The sequence below is a fragment of the Tursiops truncatus genome, chromosome 19 (genome assembly GCF_011762595.2).
Source record: "Tursiops truncatus isolate mTurTru1 chromosome 19, mTurTru1.mat.Y, whole genome shotgun sequence".
NCBI lineage: Eukaryota > Metazoa > Chordata > Mammalia > Artiodactyla > Delphinidae > Tursiops > Tursiops truncatus.
In genome coordinates, this window is record NC_047052.1 from 9083937 (window position 1) to 9110249 (window position 26313).

A 26313-nucleotide genomic window follows, 5' to 3' on the forward strand; every position below is an offset into this window, starting at 1 on the left:
GGTGCAGTGGTTAAGAATCCGCCCGCCAGTGCAGGGGACACAGGTTCGAGCCCTGGCCTGGGAAGATCCCGCATGCCGCGGAGCAACTAAGCCCGTGCGCCACAACTACTGAGCCCACACTCTAGAGCCCGTGAGCCACAACTACTGAGCCTGCATGCTGCAACTACTGAAGCCCACGTGCCTAGAGCCCGTGCTCTGCAACAAGAGAAGCCACCACAATGAGAAGCCCGTGCACTGCAACAAAGAGTAGCCCCTGCTCGTTGCAACTAGAGAAAGCCCTCACACAGCAACAAAGACCCAGTGCAGCCAAAAATCATAAATACATAAATAAAGATAAATAAATACATCTATTTTTTTTTAAAAAAGTGCTTTGCTGAAACCCTTCAAGGAGTTCAGGGTTTTCTAGGCACGAGCCACCTTGAGTGGCCCTGCAATAAACCTTTCTCTGCTCCGAACTCCGACATTTCCGTTTGTTTGACCTCGCTGTGCATCGGTCATTCAGTAACACAAGAACAGCAGAGCCAGGATGGGGGCAGCCACTTGGTGTGCTGGTCAGAACCAAACACTGTCCCCCAGGGAGACACCCACCTCCCTCCACTCAACACCCCACACGTGGGCCTTCCAGAGATGGCAAATCTAGCTGGGACTATTCCCCAAGCCCTAAACACCCCGCAAGGGGACGACAAAACCTGTATAACTTGTGAGTGGCCCTTCACATGTTAAAGAAACCCTCGTGTTCATATACTTTCCTGCTAGATTCTTCAGAAGATTAGAATCTGCACTTACATCCACCTGTCACGGTACTAGATGACACATGTCCTGATCACAAAAGAGGCTGGTGCAAGGCTGCTAGTCCAAGGTTTAAGGACCCAAGTGCACGATCCTTCCAAGCCAAGGAAGTGTTGTACCGGGATGGGGTACGTGATCTTTGGAGAAGCCAAACCTAACAGCGGACAGGTAGAGACGGCCCTTCTTTGTGAGCTGCTGTGTCCTACTGCCTGGGCACATGCTCAGCCCACAGTCAGCTCCTCTGTGGCAGAGTTTGTGCAGGAACCTTAAGCCATCACAGCTAACGGGATTGCCCATGAACATCAAAGGGCAGCCTGGTGAGCGCTTTGGGGAAGAAGCGACGTGAAAAGTATTAGAACTGCTGGGTAGTCTCGGGGGCAATTCAGAAAAATTTGACAACTATACCTGTCAGCTGGCTTTTTAGAAGGTCCACGTATGCACTGGAGGAGAGAAGCCTTAATGAAGAAGTAATTATGAAAAAAAATTAAAAGGGAGGAATGATAAAAGTTTCCTAAGTAATACAAAATCATTACAATGTCCTGGCAGACATGCATTTTTAAACAATGGCTATAATAACAGAAAATGAGACTTCATTACTTATTCATAAAGTTCTGGTTAACACTAAACTCCATTTGTAACACTTTACTTTTAAAAACAGTATCTTTGGGGCAGATGCTACTTTTCGGTCACGCAATGTCACAAACAACTGTCTAGTTGGATTACGGGGTAAATTAGTGTTTATCCAGGTTCCTGTCACCCCCCCCCCAAAGAAACCCGTATCTATCAACAGTTACTCCCTATTCCTCTCCCCCCACCCCAAGCCCTGACAACCCCTAATCTTCTTTCTGTCTCTGGATCTGCCCTTTCTGGGCATTTCACATACATGGAATCACACAAGCTTGTGTCTGGCTTCTTACACTTGGCGTCGTATTTTCTAGGTTCATCCACATGTATCATGCCTTTTGAATACACACCTTTCTGCCTGTGCAGAAGGTCACGGGACTTTGGGGACCTTGCAGGAGGCCCTGCTCTAAGTGTCTAGTCTCCTGGCCAGCAACGAGGTAAAGGCAACCTGAGCACTTTGGGAAGAGCATTCCACTCTCAGTCCCCCACCTCTTTTGGCCTCTGTAACTCCAGGGCACCCCTGCATCAAGTATGCCAGGGAATCTTGCACGTGTCTCATTTCTCCCAGAGTTTATACCAAGACGGTACGAGAAGCTGATCAAGGCTCTATAAAGCATTCCGAATCCAACAGAGAAATGCCATGCATAAATGCAAAGAGAGAACAGTCATTCTTGCGTTACACTGCTCGAGAGACTTCAAGAAGATGGACGGTGGTGCTCCTACCCAACTGCTTTCAAGCTTTCCATTAGGTCAAGTGCATGCCATCTATCTGATGAAAAGCCCCCGGGTCACACACATTCCCTCTCCTTAAAGTGAATGCACAGTTGACCATGACTGTGGCGGCTGTGATTACTGCGGTTATTCTATGCGTTATTATGACTCTTTCAATAAGCTGACAGCACTGAGTGCTTGCTGTATACCGGGCCCAGTGCTAGACTCTTTGCTTACATTATCTTACTGGATCCTCCAAAACCCCTACGCCATAGGCAGTAGTCTCACCAGATTATTTTTCAGACGAGGACATTTACACGCAGAGAAGGAAAGCATTTTGCCATACGGTTACAAAGCTAGAAAGCACAGAGCAGGGACTCCGTCTCCAGAGCGAGCCCTTTGGCTGTCTTTTCCAACAAACCCCCGGATGCTTCTGAGAAAATGCCCCTGACGTGTGCCGCCCCAGTTCCGGGCTTGGGGTGGGGGGCCGCTGCCTCCACTCGGCCTCCCTTCCCTCTTGGGCTGCAGCCTCTCACATCAGTGCTTATTATTTGGCATAAATCAGCCCCCCAATTACATGAATGCCATGGCCGCGAACACTTGTAATTAAAACTGGGACTGACATCCTGCAAGTCTGTTCCCTTCCCCAACCCTCTGTGTCCTGCAAAGATATTATTGGAAAGAGAATGAACAATCGTCGGGAACATATGCTTTCGGAATATAATGGGACTCAGCTCCTAGGAGGAGAGGCTGTAAGAGGGCGCTGGGACGAAATTTAAAGTAGACAGCTTTATTTACTAGCTACTGGGGCATGTCCAAGGAATTACAGAGAAGCCAACAGGCTTGATACCGACCGGGGCGCTGTGGGGCAGATTGCCAGAAGGTTCTCCCGCCCCCTCATCGGCCCCCTCACAGGCATCGGAGCAACTTTCCACAGCTGCCCACGTGTCCCAGGCACTTGCCACCCAAGCCCACCGGGAGCTGATGCCCACCTAGAGCTCCGTCCCCTCTCTCCCTCCTCTCCTGCTTCGTTCTCCAGCAAAAGCAGAACGATCGGTGCTCCCTGGCCTCTGCACTCAGAGTTCCCTCTGTCTGGAGAGTACCTGCCACCCTAACTCTCTTTTTCTTTGCCTCTCGCGCTCCTATTCATGTGTCAAAGCCCGTCAATAACAATCGCTGAAATTTGTCAAGCACTTACTATGTGCCTGCAGGGAGAGCTTCGCACACACGGATGGGTGGGCTCTCAGAGGACTCCCGTAATGCCCATCCTAGTCTTGTCCCCAGGTGATCCTGGCTCCAGGATATCTCCTCATGCCCCTCTGTACTGGCATCTGCTCCCGATTCCTTCCTACTACTTTATTATAAGGAACAAACACAAACTAGAGCAGGGTCTTTAACCTGAGTGCCCGTGGGTACAATTCTAGAGAGAGAGAGGGTGCACTGTGCCAAAATATTACATCTCTATTTTCACTTACCCCGAACCGAAACTTCCGTTTCCTTCATTTAAGCAACAAAATAAAATGAGAAGCATCTATGAGCTCATCACAATAGAAATTATGCTATTTTCACCACTAGCAATGTTATTTAATGGGTTAGTTAGAACATTTATTACTAGAGCTCATGTTTTAATATTTGGATGACTGTATTTCAATACAATTCGTTTCCTTTGTGATCCTGTGCAATTTATTTTATGCATTTAAAAACGTTATTCTGAAAAGGGGCTTATAAGTTCCACTAGGTGCCCAAAAGTTCCGTGGCACGAAAAATGGTGAAGATCCCTGAATGAAGTGTGAGGTCCAGAGCAGGGACCGAGTCTCTCTCAGCTTTGCATCCTGCATCCACCTCCCTGGTGCCACGTGGTGCTTAAATACTCCAGGAGTGTTGATTAAAGGAAAGCAACGTGCCTAAAAACTCTTCTGCTGTGCACAGATCTGTAGGATGGCTTTTCATTATTTTTATAGACGTATCATTCACTCGTTCATTCATTCATTCATTCAGCAAATACAGGCATAACTCTGAGACATTGCAGGTACAATTCCAGACCACTGCAATCAAGCAAATATCCCAATCACGCAGGTCACACGAATGTTTTGGTTTCCTAGTGCGTATAAAAAATTACGTTGACACTATACTGTAGTCTATTAAGTGTGCAGTAGCATTATATCTAAAAAGACAATGTACATACCTGAATTAAAAAAAAATACTTTCTTGCTAAAAAATGCTAACCATCATCTGACAATGCCTGGTTGCCACAAACCTTCAATTTGTAAAAAATTCAGCATATGCCAAGCGCAATAAAACCAAGTACAATAAAATGAGGTCTGCCTGTATACAACAAAAGCTTTCTACGTGCCAAGCACTGGACTAGCATGAGAGATACAGCTTTGAACGGGACTAAAAAAACCACGTTCTGCCGTCCCTGAGAACAGTTTCTGAAGCTTCTGCATCCCCTTGGTCTTCTGTCGGTGTTGAACAACTTGGGGTGACCTATTTAGCGACTCACCCTTCGATGCCAAGGATCCCCTTAGCTCCCTGTCAAGCTAAGCCCATCAACATATTCTTTCACTTCAAAAAAAAAAAGTCTATGAACAGCAGGCAGCCAGCTTTTTATACTTTTGCGGGAGAATGAAACGCATCACACCTCCAAGTGGCCACCTATGTTCCGAGATTCCAAGATGGCGGGCACAAAGAAGAAGCCATAGGATGCGTGGGAAGATGCAACACTCTTTCCTTATACCTGCGTGTAGCTTTACATGACTCGCAGTACTTTCCCCTCTTTAGTGTCTTGATTTTATTGCCTCATTTGCCTGGAATGTCCCTTGGCCATCTCCCTTTTTCCACCCAGCAAACTTGAATAATGATTTGCTAATAAAAGGGATGATAACAATAGCCAATATGGGTGGATCACTTTCTACGTGCCTGGCCTGTCTTTTAATGCTGTGCTTGTATTACTGATGCATTTAATCCTCCTTAACTACCCGCTGGTGGGTACTGTTATCATCCCCATTTTATAGATGAAGGAACTGAGACACACAGAAATTTTCTCGCTCGTGGTGATGCAGTTAGCAAGGGGCAGGTGTTCATCAGTTGTCTCGTGAATACCAACGGTGTATACACAGTGCAGATGAGATAAGAAAGGCAGGCCTATCGCCATGTCTCCGATGACAAATGTGAGTGACTAGTTCCTCTCGTCGGTGGGGGTCAGGAGACAAGTGGAAGGCTAACCAGCCTTGACTGTACGCTTGGTGTAGACAGAAGTACCCTACGAATTAAGTGTATTTACCCTTGGTAGACATATGAGACCATTGTGGATCAGAGAGGTTGCCTAATTTGCTTAAAACCACCAGCTGGTTAGCGGTGGGTCTGGGTTTTGAATCTGACGCAGACATGAAAGTCAAGTCTTCCACCCTTCTCTTTTCTCTTTCCACCTGACCGCTAACCAAGAGCTAGAGTCAGCCCCCCGGTGTGCTCGCAATACAATCGCACCCTTAGAGAGCAGTCTCCCTTGCTTACCCAATACACACATGGGCTGTTTCCTGAGCTCACAGATATGGAGGATACCAGCTTGTCTTCTTTCCTGCTTTGCTTTTCTCCCCCTAAAAGGGACTCTTTTGCGTCTTGTGTCGTTCCAACTTTTGATTGGGATATTTCCATCCCCCTGATTTGCATAATGAATCATATACCACCCTTGGGTCTATGGGGAACGAAAAACTTCAAAGCACTGTATCTAGCACATAACCGTTTGCTGAAAATAGGAAAGACCCCAGTTTATAGCTCTGCAGAATCAATCACTTGCTGGTTGACTTCATGTGGAGAAGGCAGCCCACATGGACTGGGTGAGCATCATATATTTGAAACAATCTCTTTGGCTTTGAAATGGTGGCGTCTTATAGACATGACCTCAATTCTGACAATTATCTATTTAATTGGATCAATACAGACAGCCCACTCCCCCAAACCACTGATTCAATTCATCAGACTGTTGTCAAATCTCGTCTCCTCTTGGGTCTGTGTAGACACAGACCAAGTGGCAATTTCTACCAAGACAGGCATGGAAGTCAATAATCTGCTTTTGGATAAAGTATCTGATCACTCACAAATTATACAAATCACATTGATTACTGACAAATCATAATGTTTACGGAGCACTATTTGGCTTTGGCTCCAGAGCATGACTAGGTATTTAATTAACAGCCGTCAGATATAATTTACACCATTACAATGACCAGAAAATGGCTGATTATTGGTTTTACGTAGTAGAGCAAACATTCTGAGACTAGCCTTGGTGAGGGCAAAGTAAGTGGGAGCTCAATGATGGACAATGAAATCAAATTTCTTTACCATGTTTAATCCAGAAGACTCTTGAAGGCTATGGTACCTCTGCCTCCCATGAGGAACTGACATCTTTTTGTCCTAATGGCCAGGAAAGTATGTAATGGATTTTGCTTCCCTTTTTGCTTTGACTACCAGGAAACTCAGAGCCAAGTCTTTAGTCCAAACACAACATTTTTGAATCCTGCAGCCTAAATATGCATTTTACTTTATTTTACCTGGTTTTTATTTTTCCATATAATTTATGATCTCTTTGCTATTAACCCTCTAGGCTAGGTTTTAGCAAACGATGGCCCACCGGCCAAATCCAGCTCACCAGCCTGTTTATTACAGCCCAACTGTGATTTGCTAAGCAAACGGGGGAGGAAGGAAATAGACAAATCAAAACAGGCAATAATAACAAAAGACTCAAGAGGCTTTTACAGAATGGTTTTTACCAAAACAAATCAACAAACAAAAAAAATCAGAAGAAGAATATAATTCCATGACACATGAAATTCAAATTTCAGTGTCCGTAAATAAAGTTTTATTGGAATACAATTTTACCCACTAATTTATGCGTGGCTCTTTTTGTCCTACCAGGGCAGAGTTAAACAGTTTCAGCAAAGACCATATGGCCTGGCAAACCTGAAATATTTACTACCTGGCTCTTTACGGAAACACTTGTCTGATTCTTCCCCTAGGCCACCTCCAGGGTTTGTGGACCAGGCACGGGATGGATGGATAGCTAACTAGCTAGACAGCCTAGAGGCAAACTATCAGCCCAGCCTGTGGTTAATGTCAGTGTCTACATTATTCTTTCTAATAAGCTTTGGAACTAAGGGCATCCAAACTCCATGTTTCTGAGAAAAAGTGCCACTTTAGAAGAAAGACACAACCCACTGGATCCCCTTTCAGAGTACTGAGGGTAGCTGCTTTGGTCACGGCAAACCTCAAAGGGCAGGTGACAGGCCCACTGTGCCAGAAGACACATGGGTCGAACGAGGACACCTTCAGCTACTCGCGATGGGGGATGAGTATGGGTGGAGAGGCGGGAGCAGATAAATGGGAACATCAAACGTGAGGAAAGGGAATTAACCGATGAGCATGGCCCTAAAGAAGGGCCACGGTAACAAAATCAAGCTCAGGAGTGGAAGAGCCAATTTTGGAAAAGATAAAATAACGAGGATGAGAAAAGGTACAAAGACAGGAAGTGCAGACTCGACTGAAATTCCGGGTCACGTGACCTGAGTCTCCTTTGGAAAAGTAGGTGAGGTCATCATCTAAGAATGAATGGGTGGGCCAAGGTGGGCCTGGAGTCTTGGGAAGAACGTAAGATCAGACACAGGAATTTCTTGCTCATGGGAAAGAAAGTGAACGTGAGACGGGAAGAGGATTCAGGGAACAATAACCAACCTCCTGACTGAGACAGCACCTCTGCTTCTCCCAAGTGGGAGTGGGGAGGGGAGCTGAACAGCAGTTTCAATCACAAGGGGAAGACAGAATCCCTAATACTCCATTACACCCCGCTGGGGTAGGTGGTCGTACAGACACCTTCAGCCCCCGCTGCCACAGCCTTTCTTTCTCAAACATTCCGGGCCTTTTGATATAATGGTTAGCTTAATCAGAAGATTTAAAAGGCAGCTTGGAACTGGGGAAGACGCAGAGAAAAATCTCGTGGTGGGCTGTGTTTCTAGCTCTTGCTGCAGATGACAGTACCAAAACCCAACCAGCAACCTGGGAGCTGAGCCAGGCCTCGTCCTGGTCTTCCCTTCCCATCTGTTGTGGCTTTCCTCTAGGAAAAGTCGCCGCTCACTGGAAGGAAAATAAATAAAGAAGTTCATGTTTACCGAGGACCTACTATGCAGCCGACACTCAGGTTAACTCTTGACTCCCCAGGGCAACTTGAAAGGAGAACATTGCTACTCTTGTACAAAGAAGGGAAAAGGAAGTTCAAGGGAAATCGAATAGCTTACTAACGATCACGCAATTGGAAAAATGGGAAAACTGGAATTTTGAGGTGAAAGTTTGTCTGACTTCAAAGTCCTGCTTTTCCTCCTTAGCTACAAGCCCGTGAAATCAGGTACCTTATGTGGTTCATTCCTGTTCTCTCTCCAAGACCCAAGACTACATCCAGAACACAGTAGAGACCCAGGAAAAGTACTCCACGCTGTAACAATCCAACAGCAGATCGCAGATGGACAGAAGGGTCCAATGGCCTCTTATACAACAAATTTGGGGGGACAGAGGCTCAGGATGACAGTAGGTGAAAGAGGAAGCTCCTTTCAGGTGACACTTAGTCATCAGTTTTCTGCCTTTCTGTCTTTGATCCCTCGAAGGTGCCTTTGTCTGGTGCAGCCATCATTCTCCTGCTTCTCACGGAGCGTTACAACCTCCCCCTGGGTGCAGCCACGGTTATTCCCTAAATAAATGCTTGTTAGAACAGTTGGCACAAAATAAGGACTTGTGAAAGAGAACTGGATAAATCTATGTTGAACAAAAGTAGGAAACGGAGAGGAATAAAAGTATAATTGGGGGCCTTGGAAGCAGACAAATCTGGATTGGAACCCACTTTCTGGCTGTGTACACGTGGGACAGTGACAATTTCTGTGCCTCAGTTTCTCCATCTCTAGGATTAGGACAGTAACGTCTCCTTTGAAAGCGGAGGTCAGAGGAATTCAGCCAGGAATTGGATTGCTTTCACCAAGTCGGGGATGCTCCAGGTGAAAACATCCGTGTGACTGCAAACCTTAGAAAGATTTGCAGCGACTTCCGGATTCCCTGAAGCCCAGGGAGCAACACCGACATTTTTCAAATCGTGGAAAACTGAGGGATGATCCAAGAAAACGCAGACATCTTGAGAAAATTTAAAGGCTCCAAAGTATTTTTCCGTTCACGGACCACAGAAAACAGGAAAACATTAATAACGTGTCAGTCAGTGCCTGACGGCTAGCAGAATCCTCCCCAGGAAAGTATCTTTTGGTATAAAGCATGACTCTCGCATAGCGTTTGCAGCCCGATGTGTCATAACAACCCCTCCCATGACCACCTTTCAAAGTTGACAAAAGCCAGGGCCTTCCTTTAATGGGACCAAGCATTCCCAGAAAGAGACCTTGCTCTCTGCCAGCTCCAAGACCCAACTCGAGCCGAAGTGAGGAAATGCAGGCGATCGCTCAGCTTCCCAGCGGCTCTCAGAAATTGACAGTCTGTAAATTACTGCCTGGGAAGCATATCGCATGCCAGCTGACAAAAGGAGCAGAGGAAAAAATCCTTCCAGATCGCGCAGCATCCTCTTCTCCTCTTTGGGGAGGAGGTGTTTCTGGCGCTCACGTCACTGGACCCAGAAACCACATAAAAAACATGTGATTATAAACACCTGGGAGGGAGGCAGCATGAGAACGAAAGGGAAGGATAAAGGGGACCCCCACCTTTCCCGTGGAGTAGGCAATCTGGCTAGAAAAATAAGAAGAAATGAGATAATAAAAGTAACAAATGAACCTGCAATGGCTTTGCTTCCGGGAGCGCCCATCTGATTTCAGATTGGTTCTCCAAGTCAACTTGGGCGGATTAACGTATCCACATGATGCAAAAGCCAGCTCGGGAGAGACCCAGACCTGGGCGGTGCAAGATTTAACCCTTGGCGAGTTGGCGGAGAGCGGTGTGCCCGGGTGGGAAGCAAAATAACAAGCAATATCTCTCGTCGTCAACATGTACGTGTATCGGACGAGCTTGTGACTGATGACGGAGCTTTGCGTTACTTGACGGAAAACTTGCATTTTACTCCAGAAAAACTCAGAGAAAAATAGGAAGGGGGGAAAAAAAAGACAACTCCAGGGAAGATAAAAAGAGTGATCAGAACTGAGGAGGGACAAGATAGAGGTGGGAGCAGATCTCTGGGGTTGGATACATCAGTGCCTCACTCCCTACTCCCCAGAAGGGCACAACTGCTCATCGGACCCTCCTGCCCGTCCTACAGGAGGACACAGAGGGGGGCTTATCCCTGCAGGCCAGATGCAGAGTCCCCTGAAGGCAGGGCCAGGAGAAGAGGATGGGGTGGAGATGGACAGCTGACAGGGCATGGATGGAAAGCCACCAAGTTCCTGCTGGATGGTGGTACTTTTTTTACGCCTTCCTTCAGCCAGGCTTACAAAGAGGTGCCCGGTCTGCCCATGCTGGGAGGGGATGTGACCTGGAGGAAAAGAGGACCCTGAGCGGAACACCTGCCTGCTGGCCACCGGGGAAGGAAAACTGCAGCTTTACTTCCTGCCGTGTGGAACCTCTAGTCCTCTGCATATACTGTTCCTTCTGTCTGGACTTCCAGTCCCCCCACCCCTCCACTCATTCCCACAATCCCTGACTAACCGCAACCAACTCTCAGCTTGGAGCTGCGTGGCCCCAGGACAGTGGCCACTAGTCCCATGGGGCTCTTGAAATTGATTACAGTGAAGTACAATTTGAATTCAGAGGCTCGGTCGCACCAGCCGCGTGCCAAGTCCTCCGGAGCGGCGAGCAGATGCTGCATTGGACAGTGCAGAGAAAGAAGACACCTACCCCTGCAGAAAGGTCCACTGGACAGTGCTGGCCGAGAGCACTGCCGAGGACTCCTGACCGCATCCCTGCTGCCAGCCTTGGCTACAGTGGCACTGTAGCCAGAGGGTCCCCTGAACGCTTCAGAAACGCCAAGGTCACGAGGACAAAACAACAGCAAAGAGACAGGTCCAGGTTAAGGGAGACTAAAAGGACATGAAAACCAAACGCAATGCGATCCTCAGCTGGATGACGGATCAAACAGCAACCAGAGCTCTAAAGAACAATTGGGGAGATTTGAGTAGAGACAGCACGTGAGATAATACTATTGGAATACCGTCAATGTTCGCGGGTGTGATAATGGCATTGTGGACGTGAGACGATTATGCAGGAGAATGTCCTTAGCCTTAGAAGGTGCCTGCCGAGGAACTTCGGGGTGAGCTGTTAAGATGTGTGTAACTTTTAAATGGTTCAAAGAAAAGTGGGTATGTGTGTGTAGACGTACATGCATATATAATCACATACTATCAGATATAAAGCTATATCATCACATATATAGAGATATATATCCTGAACAACAGAAAAACCTAAAAAATATTTGAAGACGTATTTCGTACGTGCTTATGCAGAGGGAAATACGGCGATGGGTAGAAGCAGTGTCCATCACGAGCCCATCCTGTGACTCCTCCACTCGGGAACCTCCCGTGCCTTCCCATTTCCCTCCAAGTAGAAGGTCAAAGCCCCTGCCAGGCCCAGAGGCCCTACACAGTGCAGGCCTGCCCACTCCCTGCTCCATTCCCCCCAGCTCCCGTCACACCAGCTGCCGGACTGTCCCTCCAGTGTCTCAGGCGTGCTCCCTGCGAGGGCCTTGGTGGCCCCCGTCCCTCCGTCCTCCTTGCCAGGAATCCTCCCCGCCATCACCTGCAGGGTTGGCTTCCTCACCTCCTTCCAGCCATCGCCCAGCTGCTGGCCTTCTCCCTGACCTCCCTAAAACCTTGCCCGCTCCAATCCACCCTCTCCCCCTTCTGGATTACCTCCCTTCAAACACTCACCATTTCTCATCTACTCTTTCGTATTTATTAAATGTCTGTTTCTCTGCCCCACGCTGGCAAGGCGGGGGCTTGAACCTACCTTGTTCTCTTGGGGGGGATCCCCAGGGCCTGGAAACTGCCTTCCACAACCCCGTCACTCACGGCCCTCCCCTTTCACCCGAATCTCAAATGCAGTCCTGTGGGCTCAGGGTCAAGCCTGCGCCCGCCCAGCTCCCTCTCTGAGTCTGTCCCCTTGGGCATGGGCACGCCCCTCTGGGTACACGCTGCTCTCCGATGTCTTGGACATTCCGTTCATCTCTGAATCCCCAGCTCCACACTCCCGCCTGGCACCCAGCAGATGCTCTGAAAACCTTTGCTGAAGCTCCACAGTGAAAAGCCAGACTCATAAACAGACACTTGCCTCACGGATGGACTCCTTAAAAAAAAAAAAAATCTAGGCATGAGCAAGGAAGAGAGCAATCGTCAGAGAGATTTAAAGACCGAAACAAGAACAGGGGGCTGGGTCAGCAGCTCGCATAACATTCCTTGGGCTCAAGACCCGTTATTCTTCTACTCCATTTTCTTCTGAACAGGACACTGAGGTTCAGAGAGGCTCAATGACTTGCCCAAGGTCGCATGTTAATCGACAAGTGATTCAATTCCTCTCATAACCTGAGTAATGACAAATCTCAGTCAGCTCAGGCCTCACTTTATCCAACAACCTTCCCAGACGAGGTCCACGCTTCCCTGTCAGGTACAGTCTCACGTGGATCTCTGCTCTACAGCGCGGACCTGGGCTGCGATATCACATTTCTTTGTATGAAGATCTGATTGGTGTCTATAGCGAAAGCTCCCCGAAGCCGGGCCCCGTGTTTCCTTCTTTCCTCCTCACTCACTCTCCCGCCCCTGGCCCAGTTCTTGGCTCCCAGTTAGAGATCAGTGCATATCCGGTGCCTGAGTGGAAGCACCTCAGCCCCCTAGAGCAGCAGCCCCAGCCAGCCAGATTCCAGAAGCCCCCAGTCACCTGCAAAGAACAGGACAAACTTGGAGGCTAGAGAGCTCCAAACGTTTATAACGCTCAAGTGCGCGGGCATTCACATCTTTCATCGAACAGCTCCAGAGAGTCCACGTGGTCAGCAGGCCTTCTGAGCAGCTACAGTGATCACTTCTTAAGTCTGGAAGAGCAAGGTGGCTGCTGACATCAACCTCGTCCCTCGGCCAGCTCCACCGATTCCTCTAAATAATACAAGACTTGTTGGCAATCAAGTTAAACGACGTTTAACGGTGAATACGTCTGATCCTGAATCAGGATAACTGCATTAATGTCACAGAGCTGACTCGATACCTGGCCAAGTTGTCCCTTTTTTAGAAGGTCGGGGACATTTTTAGCTGTCCCCTCTGTCCACGTGCTGCTCATTATGCCAGTGTGGCTCCGTTTAAAGGCACTGGCACTTGTTCAGTTCCCTTCTGGTCGCCGGATGCAGGTGGAAGCCCGAGAGGCTGGAGGACAAAGCCTGGGGCGGGTGCGGTGATCTGCACTCCTCCAGAGGCAGCAAATGGCAAGGTCGGTGCCTTCGGGTGAAGGCTGGGGGATGAGGGAGGGGGAGGGGGATGGGGGGGTTACAGCCTGGCGTTGGAAGCGTGATGAATCTGGTCCTGCATCCGAGCTGTCCTTGAGTGGCCTTGGGCAAATTGTATTATGCCTCTGAGTCTCACTTTCAACATCAGCGACATGGGAATTCCACAGACTGTGAGAGGCAGGGTTCCAAGATGATCCCTCAGATCTCCACCCCCTACAATACACACCCTTGCAATTCTCTCCAGTGTGGATAGGACCTAGGAATAGGATGGGATAGCTAGCTCCCGTGACTGGAATTACGCTATCCAACAGAGGTGGACGGACTTTGCACATGGGATTAAGGTCCCGAAGCAGTAAGCTTGACGTTCACCCAAAGGGAGAGGATCCTGGGTGGGCCTGACCTAATCAGGTGAGCCCTGAAGAGACTGAGCCCTCCCTGAAGAGACAGATTAAGATGCTCCTGTGGCCTCCGAGGAGAAAACAGTCACGCTGTGACAGCATCAATGGACGGGGCCACATGGCAAGGACCTGAGAACAGCCCCTAGGGGTGAGAGCAGTGCTCAAACAGCCAGCAAAGAAATGGGGACCTTGGCCCAAGGAAATGACCCCCGGCAACAAGCACAGCCTCTGAAAAGACCCCAGCCCTGGAAAACACGGATTTCAGCCTCCTGAGACCCTGAGCAGAAGACACAGCTGGGCTGGGCCTGCGCTTCGGACCTGCTGAGATGGTCTATACAGGGTGGAAGCTCCCGAGTTTGCAGGAATTAGTTATGCAGCAACAGAGAGGAAATGCAATGAAAGTAACCACTCCTGAGGTTGTCAGGAGGAATAACCTGCATGCAGAGTGCTCGGTAACTTTGCGGGATGAATAAAGGGCAGTTTCTATCGTGATTTACTGTCTCTATTGCTAGTAGTACAATGATACATATTAAATAGCTTTTGTAGCCTGGAAAGACCTCTCAGTTCCATCCTGGCTCAGTCACTGGGCATCTACGGGTACTGGGCAAGTTATGGGACCGTGTCTGTTTTCTCACCTGATACTAGTGCCACCCAGGGTCATCTCTCTTTTGATTAGCTCTGCAGTGAGGCTTAAGGAGACAAATAATTTTGAAATGCTTGGCCTATAGGCTAAGGTTAAGACATGGTGGTGATCACACTTAACTTCTCTTACCATTGCCTGGCCCAGAAACTGCCGGCATTTAAAGGCAGCATCCCAATGATGGAGAGGTGGGATTGTAAAGGGTGTTCTCCAAAGGATAAAACTACAGGGGCACTGAGGGAGAATAAGGCCAAAATGAAGTTTCCTTTAAGTACGGCAGGGTTTCATGGGATGTATTTTTAGACAGAAAGGTTAACAGAAATACTAGGCACTGGAGCAATCTTACCTGATTGGATGGTGTCACCATTTCAAAGGATTCCCACATGGATATGAATCGTATATTCATTCATTTGCTCAGTCATTCGCTCATTCATTCATTCATTCATTCAGTGCTTAAAGTGTTTCAGGCCCCAGGCTTGAGGCTGGATCTTCAGCCCACATTCACTGAGCGCCAGAACCCCATCTCCAGGGAACCGCTGGGCATCAGCCCTCAGGCTCAATCTCAACACACCCCAAACTCAACTCTCCTTCCTCCCTGTGCTTCGCCTCCTTATCTCAGGTAACAACACCATCCTCCACTCAGTCACCCAAGTTAGGGACCTCAGATCCGCTCCCAACGGGACCAAGTCCTGTCAATACTGAATCCTAAAGATCTCTTGAATTGGGTCCCTCCTCTCCCTCCAAGGGCATACCCTTAGCAAGATGCATTAGTTTCCTCCTGCTGCTGTCACAGATTACACTGGCTTGGTGGTTGGAGAAAACCACAGAGCTACCCTCTTCGAGTTCTGGAGGCCAGGAGGCTGAAATCAGGTTCGCTGGGCTAAAGTCAAGGTGTGGGCAGGGCCAGGTCCTTCTAGAGGTTCCCGGGGAGAATCAGTTCCCTTGCCTTTTCCCGTTTATAGAGGCCACCCGTATTCCTGGGCTCACGGCTCCTTCCCTCAATCACTGCAAGCTTTTGGTTCCATCATCACGTTTCCTAATTCTGCAGTCAAATCTTCCTCGGCTTCCATTACAAGGACCCCTACGATTACATTTGCACAACCCCCCACCCCTGCCCATCGCGCCTCATCTCAAGATCCTTAACTGACTCATTCACAAATCCCCTTTTGCCATGGAAGGTAACATTCCTGCAACCTGGGGATTAGCACAGGGATACCCTTGGGTGCTGTGATGCAGCCCGCCCTATAAAGCCTGTGTCACCTCTCCCCTGAATCACTGCAGCAGCTACTAACCACCATCCTGGCTCACCTTCTCCAGTACAGCCTATGGAAAGCAGCCAGTGGTTATTCTGAAGGCCTCAGGGCCGCCCTGTTTGCTGTTCCTTCCGTGTGGAACACCTTTCCCCAGTTGACATGATGGCCCTTTTTCAGGCTTTCGGCTTCCTCGGGATGCTTTCCCTGATTATTCTATTGATGGAAGTCCCCCCCATTACTATTCTCCATTACACTGCCTTGTTAATTTCACGCACACGCTGGACACTTCCTGGAATGTGCTTGTTGATTTCTCCATTGCCCTTTGCTCTCACTAGTAGGTAAGTTTTGTGAGCACATGGCCTTGTCTGTATCATTTACTGTTGTGTCCTCTTTGCTGAGCACAGAGCCTGGCAGGTGACAAGGCACCTCTGGAAGGCAGAAGAGTGGCCCCCAAAGACGTCTCCACCCTAATCCCTACGACCTGTAGATATATTAGGTCACGTGGCGAAGGGAAATTAATGTTACAGATGCAGATACCGTTTCTAATCAGCTGACATCAAAATAGGAAGATTATCCTGGATTATCCATCCAGTGGACCCGATGTAATCACAGAGGTCCTTAAAAGTAGAAAAGGGACTCCGAACAGCCAGCCAGAAGGATGTCAGTGTGAGAAGGGCTCGGCCTGATGTTACTGGCTTTGAAGATGGACAAAAGGGGGCCCAGAGCCAAGTGGGAGGCCTCTCTCTAGGAGGTGAGAAGGGCAAGAGAACAGATGCTCCCCCAGAGCCTCCAGAAAGAGTACAGCCTTGAACACACCTTGATCTTAGCCCAGGGAGGCTCGTGTTACAGACTTTTGCCATATACAGAACTGTAAGATCATAAACCTGGGTTGTCTGAGATCCTAAGTTTGTGATAATTTGTTACGGCAGCAATAGAAAACGAACACAGTGCCCCACAAATATTTGGAGTGAATCGTCTATGCGCCAGTAAAGGTCAAGGGTTGCCCAGAAACACCAGAAGCTAGAAAGGAGCAGGGAAGAATTCTCCCCCAGAATTTTCAGAGAGAGCAGGGCCCCGCCCACACCTTGATTTGGAACTTCTAGGCTCCAGAGCCGTGAGGCGATGCCTTTCTGTCGTTCTAAGGCACGTAACTATGTGGTACTTCGTTACAGCACCGCAGGGGAACTCATATATCAGGCCATCATCTGTGGCCACAGGTGACCTTGCTCCTGTGGCTCTGGCCTTAGCTTGGGTAGTAAACGATACTGGGGAATAGTGTGTTCCTTCTCCTCCCACGGGTCAGCAAGCAGCCGTGAACTTGGTTCTGAGACAGGCTCTTGGGGACCTTAGCTGGGGAGGGAGGGAGTGGCATCAAGAAGCCAAAGGTCGAGCTTCCCTGGTGGCGCAGTGGGTGAGAGTCCGCCTGCCGATGCAGGGGACACGGGTTCGTGCCCCGGTCCGGGAAGATCCCACATGCCGTGGAGCGGCTGGGCCCGTGAGCCATGGCCGCTGAGCCTGCGCGTCCGGAGCCTGTGCTCCGCAACGGGAGAGGCCACAACAGTGAGAGGCCTGCGTACCGCCAAAAAAAAAAAGAAGCCTCAGGTCCACAGGCAGAGAACAAGGTGGTGCTCAGAGCAAAGAGTGAACTCAGAGGAAAGCAGGAAGCTTCTTAGCTTCCTTAGCCAAGACTCAGTTTCCTTCCTCAGAGGGTAGTTGAGGGTTAGCTGTGCGCGTGTGCCCGGCACAGGGTCTGGTGCCGAAAGGTCCAAGTTTATGCTGTCCCCTCCTCCTCTCCACGAGCCACCTCACTTTTCTTAAATTCAAGTGAAAACAACAGCAATAACTTCTTTCTGAAACATAAGAGGAGACCTCTAAAAGCACGAAGGCCAGAAATAAGCTGTGGACTTAAACAACCAAAAAAAAACAAATTTGCAAATAATCAAATCTCACCTAGGTGCGCGCCCCCAGCAAACTGAAGGAAAACGTAAGTCCCTGCTGTGCCTCTTTATGACCTGAGGTATGCGGAGTCTCTAATTTAAGGCTAAATATAAAACTAAAACACACACAGCTGGACTTTCAAGTCTTTTCCAAACACGTTTAATACCTTCCTGTGAAACTCCCCAAATCCAAGCAGCCCTCACTTTGCACCAGTATGAACAGAAGCTGGGGCAGACGGAACATACGGGCTTCAAAAGGATGTTGCAGAGGGAAGAGGGACGTCCGAGCGCAGGGCATCCAGAGGGATCGGGATGCTGACGCATGCTCACTGTCACATGGAGTCCTCTGCCCACCATGCCTGTAATGGGAACCAGCAGAGCCTGGCCGGTGGGCCACCGCTGACAGGGTCTGCCTCTGATCGCAGCTTTTTCTGTCCCCGTGTACTTTTCAGCTCTTCTCCTGCACTCCTGGGGGCAGCAGAAAATGAGAATGATTCAAGTCTGCTGGGCAGGTATGAGTGGATTCCCTGTTATCCCAGGAATTCTCCCTGGGGGAGGTGGCGTCCGTAATACTGGGCCACCATCTGGTATTGCCCGGCACTCTTATTCACTCGACAGTTCTACACGGAGAGTCATCTATGTGCCGGACGCGGCTCTGTGTGTTGCACTGGGAAACAGCAATGAGCAAGTCGAACGAAACCGGGGCCCCCAGCTCGAGGAATCACCTGCTGCAGGTAGAAGGACAATAAAGATGACGGCAGAGCATGGTTGGTGATGCGCAAACAATCATACAGGAGACTGCGGCGCGGTGAGGACGGGTAGCGCTGTAGCATGGACAAGCTCTAAGAGGAGGCGACAGGCGACAGGCACCTAGAGGGTGCAGAGGACTCAGCCACGCAGGGCTACAGGGGAATAACTTTCTTGACAAAGGGAAGAACAAAGAGCAAAGGCCCCATGACAGCTCTCAAATCTGCCCCAGATTCCTCCATATTCCTTCCAGCCCACGGCCTTCCCTTTGAATCCAATGGTTTCGGGACTGCTTCCCCCAGTGGTGTACAGTGGGAGTGATGCCCTGTGACATCCGGGGCGGGTGAGAAAAGCCACGTAGCTTCTGCTATGTTGCTGAACACCTGCCTTACGGGGACGCAACCAGGCTGAGACCGCCGTGCTGGAGCCCAGCTGAGCGCACCCTTCCTGCTAGCCCAGCAAGGCACTGGACCTGGGGGAAAAGCCATCTTAGACCCTCTAGACCAGCCTCTCGCGGACTGAACACCACTACGCGACCCCATATCCGCCGCTGTGTGGAACAGGAGATCCAACCAGCTGAGCCCTATCCAAAGTCCTGACGCAGAAAATCACGAGATCTGATAAAACAGTCACTGTTTCAAGCCAGCAGATTGTGGGGTACTTTGTTTCTCAGCGATTTTTTTTCTTAGCGATAGATCAATGAAAGAGGCCCCAAGCTGATAAGAGCACGATGAAATGAAACATACATGCGAACTTCCTGGCACAGAGTGGGCTCGCAGCAGATGCTAGATCACGTTCCTTGTGACAATAGAGTTTGATTGCCTTTCGGTTTCATTGCCTATTTTTACACTATGCTGCATTAAATCATAAACTACAGGCAGCTTACCCACGTCTGATTCTTACTGAGCACTTGGCTTTATAGAGCTCTCAAGGTTAGAAAATGACAAACACGTAAACTGAGGCGGTTTCTCTTTGCTCTCCACTGAGGAGGGTTCTGGAAGGAGGTTCTTCGGTGGGAAAGAGTGTGGTCTCGATTGTTCTGCTCCCGACATGTGTTTCAAGACCCCGCGGCGCACACACTGTGGCAAGCCAGGGGTGTGTGCCGGGAAGTTTTTAAATGATTTCCTGAGCGCTATCATTCTTCTTTCCTCAACAGCATGGATTTTTGAGCTCGAATGCGTTTCTGCACTAAGGAGAACGGACAGTCTCCCTTGAAATGTTTCCTCACGGAGTTATTTTTCAAATCAGCCTCTAGAAGAGGTTGGAGAAGTTACTGACCATGAGCACGCATTTCTGGAGCCAGGTGGGCCTTGGTGTGAAACCTGGATCCTCCCTTTACAGCTGGAGAGAGACTGGGCATGTGGGTGAACCTTTATAGACCTCAGTTTACTCCTCCGTGAAATGGGAATAAACACAGTGCCTCCCTCCCAGTTTGCTTGTGAAGTTGAAATGAGATAGCGTCTGTGAAGCCCTTAACAAAGTGAGAGCTCAAAAGAATGGATCTAATAAAAATGGTCATTGTTACTTCTGCTATGACAGGAGTTCTCAGATCTAGCAAGTAAAAATACAAGACGCTCGACGATGCCTGAAACCCAGATCAACAATGAATAATGTGTTGGCAGAGTACGTCCCAAATATCCCATGGGATAGACTTACACTAAAGTCATTCACTGTTCATCTGAGATTCAAATTTTACTGGGTGTCCTATATTCGTTCCTAGATTATTATGATTGTTATTCACCATGACAACCCACCCCGATCGCCTGCGTATGTGGCTCCCCGAGACCCCTGATCACACCGTCCCCCGTTTTCTCATCTTTAATAAAGGCTCGCATCTCTTGTGTTCTCCCCTCCAGCCTCACTGTGGACTGCTAGGAATTAAGACAGGCCAAGGGGCTGCTCCAGAAACGCAAACCCTGTAACTCTTTCTGGAGCGACAGCGCTGCAGTGATTACATAAGCAACTCTCTACAGCAGCGTCCTGAGCTTCGCCGCAGAGAGGCTGCCGTTTGTACCATTTCCAACCTCCTGCTGCACGGCCTCGCCTCCCGCTACACTTCCTCCCTCTCCCCTCCTTTCCTGCGCCTGAAGTCTGGCTCCATCTGAAGTCTCTCCCCCTGCCCTCGGCTCTTTTTTTTTTTTTTTCCCCACGTAATATAGTGTAGTTTATTACATAAGTGATTTATCGCATGCACCTTAATGTATAAGGAGCGAAACTTGCTTAAAATAAACCCAACTGAGAGGATAATCTCTATGGGCAGAATGTACTTGGACTTAATTTCTCTACTGGGTATTACGCACTATATAATTGCTTTAAACAGAAGCTGCACACGCAAATTTAGCTTGGCACCGGTATCTGGCTTCACAGAACACTCAAGTTACATGCTGGGTTTTGCTACAAATCCTTCACTCCACCAGAAGAAACTCAACAGCATCCCTTAAAGAAGTTATTCAGCCTGACTCCCCCGCTGAGATGGGGGTAGGGGTGGGGGAGGAGCGCAGCTGATTGTGGGCTGGATTTGTGTGTGGCCGGGAAAGGCCTTTGTCATGGGAGAAGAGGCAGAGCTGCCAGCCTGTGTCTAAGCAGACTGGGCTGGGGACCTCAGCTTCACTCCTTGTTCAGATGTGTGTTCAACAAACGAAATTGCTGCTCCCTGGCTGGCACTGGATGTAGGATATATGTTTAATTAAAGTTGATCGCGCTTTGTCCTTCTTTCTCCTGTGGATGAATTAATCAATGTGCTCATGTATTCACTGACTCCTTCACACATTCATTCATTCATTCATTCCACAGACACCGAGCTCCTCTTGAGCCCCAGGGCAGTGGTGGGTCCTGAGCTTCAGGAATAACAGTGAACCACAAACAACGCCTGCCCTTACCGGGGTGACAGGTGGACGGGGGAGATGGGCATTAATTAAATCATCACACAAAAAACCGCACAATGACAAATGGTGACAGGGCAGTGGAGGAGAGGTGCTGGGTGCTCTGAGAGCCCTTGGTGGGCCTGGAGAAAAACTCCTCAAGGAAGAAGCTTTCAGAGGATGTATGAGTTCCCTTCAGCTGCTGTAACAAATTACCCGAAACTTAGTGGCTTATTTTCTTACAGTTCCGGAGCTCAGAAGTCTAAAAATGGGTCTCACTGGGCTAAAATCAAGGTGTCGGCAGGGCTCTGTTCCTTTCTGGAGGCTCTAGGGGAGAATCTGTCTCACTGTCTTTTCCTGCTTCCAGAGGCCGCCCGTATTCCTTGGCTCATGGCCACCCCCCCCAACCCCCGTCTTCAAAGATGCCAACATCAGGCTGAGCATTTTTCACTCTGCCATCTCTCTGGTCGTCACTCTTCAGCCTCCCTTTTCCCCATTTAAGGAAACCTGTGATTACTGTGGGCCCACCTGGATCATCCAGGATACTCTTCCAATTTTAAGGTCTGCAGATCTGCCATTTTAATTGCATCTGCAACCTTAATTCCCCGTTTGCTACGTGACCTCACATATCCACCTGTGTAGGGGTTCAGATGTGGACATCTTTGGAGCCATTATTCTGTCGACCACAGATGGGATCTAAAGAGCGAAAAGGAGGAAGAATATTCCAGGCAGAGGCGGAGCTTTGTGAAGTAGGTGTTGATGGCATGGATGCAGCTGGGAAACAGAGTAATGGGGGTGTAGGGAGCTGGGGCTAACTGAGGCTGGAGAGGTGAGCAGGGCCAAACCCTGCAGGGCGTGATAGGCTACAGGAAGGAGTCTGGTCTTCATCCCCAAAGCACGAAGAAATCTTTTAAACATTTCTATCAGGGGATAAGATGCTGTGCTGTACTGAATCTAACACAATTGATGGCATTATTTATCTTGCACTAAAAAAATAAGTATGCCAATTAAAATACGGCACAATACTTTCTTATTACTTAGAATTTTTATTTTATACTTATTTTTAAAGAACTCCTTGAGAGTTAATTAGACCTCTATTTTTGTCATAGGTAACTCTTCCGCCTATAATAAAAATAAAAGCAAGGAAAACAATAAGGCATTCCTCAAACTTCTTCACAGTAAGTAAGAATCTCTCTCCCCTTAAAAACATTTTAGCTCTGAATCACTGATGCCCATGTTCCTCCATACGCTGTCATCTGTACCATGAAAAGCAAGGGTGATGCAGCCTTTCTTAGAAGAATCCATTGAAAAAACATGAAAACCACTGGTGCTGGGCTTTCAAGCTGGCTCTACAATTATGCTGAGCAAACCTACTTCTGCTTCCCACTTCCAGAATGTTGCTACACCCGCTTGCCCCTCCACCCAACAACCATTTGTTTCCTAGAAGGTTCCAGCATCATCTCTGGGATTTCCTTCCACGCTGTGGACACCTACTGCGTAGGTTTCATCGCTGGCACTTTGGATGTTTCTTTATGCAGAGGCAAGGACGAAACATCACTGCTGCCTGCCTCAGGGGGCCTTTGAGACGTGCACAGATTTCAGAGATGGTAACGGGAGAGAATTTCAGAGATACACCCTGAGGTCACATTGGCGCCTTCAAGGGGCCCTTCAACAGAAGCAAGACTTGTCCCTACGTTTCAAGGTAGAGGTTGACAAACATTTGTTAATGACGATTAACATCTGGGAGGGCCTTTCATTTATTCTGAGCACTGTGCTAGGCACTTTCCTGCCCCATCAAATCATCTAATTCTTACCACAAATTCTGGAAGGAGGAGGTATTATGATGATACCCATTGTACATACTAAGAAACTGAGGCTTAACTAAATTAACCCATCTTAATAGCTCCCAGATCATATGTAGTAGAGCCAAGATTTGAACTCAAAGTGACTCCGGGGTTAACCACCGTGCGTAACCATCTCTGTTTCTATATATTTGTCTCAATCCCTCATCAAAAAAGTCTTGAAAATCACGAGCTTCCCCAAGTCCACTCCACGAACACGCGTGCAGCACCTTCATGCAGGCAGTGGGCTCTGTGCTGGGCCTGAGGACAAAGCATAAAACCCACCGATCCTTCACATGAGAAGCTCAGAGTCCCACGCAGAAGGCAGAGAGGTTGCCAGCACTTGGGACGGGAAGGGGAGATTGACGTGCATGTCCACACATTGGGGGGGGGGGGGGCACAAGCACGAGAGGAAAATGTCCCCGTTCGACTCACATGGTGCCAATTTCTCTTAAAGAATTTTGTACGCTAAACATTAGGTTGCAAAAAATTCAGAATTTTCCAGGAAGGCAGCGTGAAACCCGCATAGAAAATCTATTCCAGTTTCCACCCCATGCCTGGTTGACCTCACAATTGGTATCCTCCCTCAAGCCAGCCTGAATATTTCTTTCTAGGGGAATAAAAGATAGAAAAGGGTCTAGGAGGGATGGGATGGGATGGAAAGACATAAATACGTGTACAAATCTCCCATACATTAGCCTTAGTGTGTGATCAGTAATCCCGAGTCAATTGTACAGGCCCCACTGCATACACACGCTATTCTTTAGGCGAAATGCAGAAAGAACTAAGGACTATGAAAGTGCAAAAATAAAATAAAAATCTGGAATGGGAAGTTGGGGCCCATATGGATATACAGAGATAATAGTGAGCCTATTTTTTTTTTTTTTTAAATCCTCTTGAAGGTTACCAGGATAAGAAGGAAAACAAAACCAAGCCACACAGATAGGTTATCTACAGACACAAAAGGCACATTTTCTCCCAAGCTGATACCGGGATGGTTTTCGGAAGATGATCCCATACTAGAAAACTTCTTGCTAGGAGGACTCACTTGGGAATCATTTAAAATTTCATTTCAGTTCGGTTTGGGGTCTCTGGGAAAAACGGGCGGGGATAGGCAACCTCCTCCTCTTCTTCCCCGGGAAGAAAGCGCCCTCCCCTGCCACCCACAGAAACCCCTCAAACATATGTCTGTGCTGAAGAGCAGAAGACTGGAGAAACAGATGGCATAATGACTTCAGAATCTGACAGCCCGCTCCGTGGCAGCGCTGTCGGTAGGCAGGACTTGCCAGGGATGCACATTTGAGCGAGGGGCTGCCAGGCGGAACAGACCCACGCCTCGCCCTCCCACCCGCGTGAGATGCTGGTGTTTGAAAACAAGCAAAATGCTTTTTGCGGGGGAAGCGAGCGAGCACGCAGCTCTGCAGCACTTACGGCACATATGTTGCAGACCGGGGGAATGTTTTGCAAGCAGTGGCTCTATAAACAGTGCCTACTTGGGGTGTTTTTCCACACGAGGCAGGTGGGGTGCGGGCGGGGAACAGTCGGCAGAATTGCAGAGCACACTGTTTTCATGGGCTGTTTACTTTCTTTTCACTGTACCTGTCCCTATGGGCCTGATCCACATTTGGGGGATGTGATACACACAAGAAGCTCCCTGAATCAACACAATCTTAATTCTAATCCACCTTAGTGGTGTGAACTGACAGCTGTCTCTTAATCTCCTCTTCTTCCAAGTTCATTAGGGAGGATAGGCAGGTGCGGGGAGAGACAAAAAGGGAAAACGGAGCTGAAAATTATGGATCCCAACCCATGGGACCCTCTGGTCTCGTGCTAAGCACCTGACGTATGCATCAACTCACTGCAGACTCAGCGAACAGTTTTACAGGTGGGGAAGTCGCGGGCTCAAGTGTAACCAAAAATCAGGGTAACGTAACAGGACTCGGAAGAGGAGAGCCTGGACTTGGAATGGAACGCTGTTGTGCCCTTTCTGCTTCATTTTTTCTGCCTGGCGCTTTCTAAGAAGGTAGGAAGCACATCCACATGGTACCCAAACCATAAGGCGAGATCTGCTTTCTAGGAAGCATTCAGCTATAAATGGGCCTATGGCATCGCCATAGGATGGCTAAAGTCTGCCCTTTTCAAGGTTCCCGCCTCTATCCACAAGTCTTCCAAATTTCCAAATGGAGAGTTTATTTAAGGAAGATGACAGCATTCTTAAAAAAAGAAAAAGAAATCTATATAGGAGCAGGCTTCCCCTGAAGGAGCCACGTTCTCATCTCATTTTGTCCAGACAACTTTGGGGATCTGGATTTTGCATCACCAGTTTCCCCTTCCTTCGGTGAAATGAAAATGTCATTTGCTCAAAACCACTGTTTAAGGCGCCGCCAGCCTCCACCTCCCTGCAAATTCGCAGCAATCTCGTTAATAAATTAACCCAACTGTCGGAGACGTATAAATGCAAAATCATTTGGAAATGGTCCCGTTTAAGAGCACACAGTCTCCAAAACCTATTGCAACATTTTATAATTCCTTCAGGCCATCTCAGGTCTCCTTTACACTTGCAGTGGTGCCCCTTTCAATTTGCATTTAAAAGGCAGTAAATTGCAGGGTTCATAAACATTTTTAGAGTGATTTATTGAAGACGGCGATGTCGGTGCCGTTCTTCACACTTTAGCAGTCCCGAGAATCAAACGCTGGCTGTATGTGCAATCGTGCTGTCCCCGTAAACCACACAGGAACAAGCCAGGTTGGAACTTTATCATTTTCTTTGCTTTGCTCTCTTTCTTTCTTTCTTTCTTTTATTTTTTAAAGACAGCAGCAGCCATATTTATCGCTCAGTTAGAAAAAAAAAATCTCATTTGAATCAGCTTCCAAGTCCTAACTTGGGTTCTGTAATTTACAAAGAACTTGCATTGTCATTCAGCATTGTAGCGTCATGAAGAAGTCACTCTTTATTATGGCTGAGGACAAAAAAAATAAAATAAAAATAAAAATACAAAAAATAAGGAGGGCTTTCTTCCCAACTTCCCATTCTGTGCCCTGCCCACGTGCACCCTTCTCCAC

At 48.4% G+C, this 26313-nt stretch overlaps 1 protein-coding gene across 3 annotated transcripts in view; it reads right to left on the minus strand.

Annotated features, from left to right (window-relative positions):
• WWOX (WW domain containing oxidoreductase) overlaps positions 1 to 26313 on the minus strand; it is a 973868-nt gene that overhangs the window by 178873 nt on the left and 768682 nt on the right. The window contains exon 8 of one of the 3 annotated variants that reach the window (XM_073796721.1): positions 17118 to 18269. The exons of 1 other annotated variant lie outside the window; for it this stretch is intronic. In XM_073796721.1, the coding sequence (XP_073652822.1) occupies positions 17895 to 18269 (375 nt within the window). In that variant the 3' untranslated portion in view covers positions 17118 to 17894. Of the gene's footprint in view, positions 1 to 17117; positions 18270 to 26313 lie in introns of those variants that run through there. One more of the 3 variants, XM_019941674.3, reaches the window with a different exon arrangement.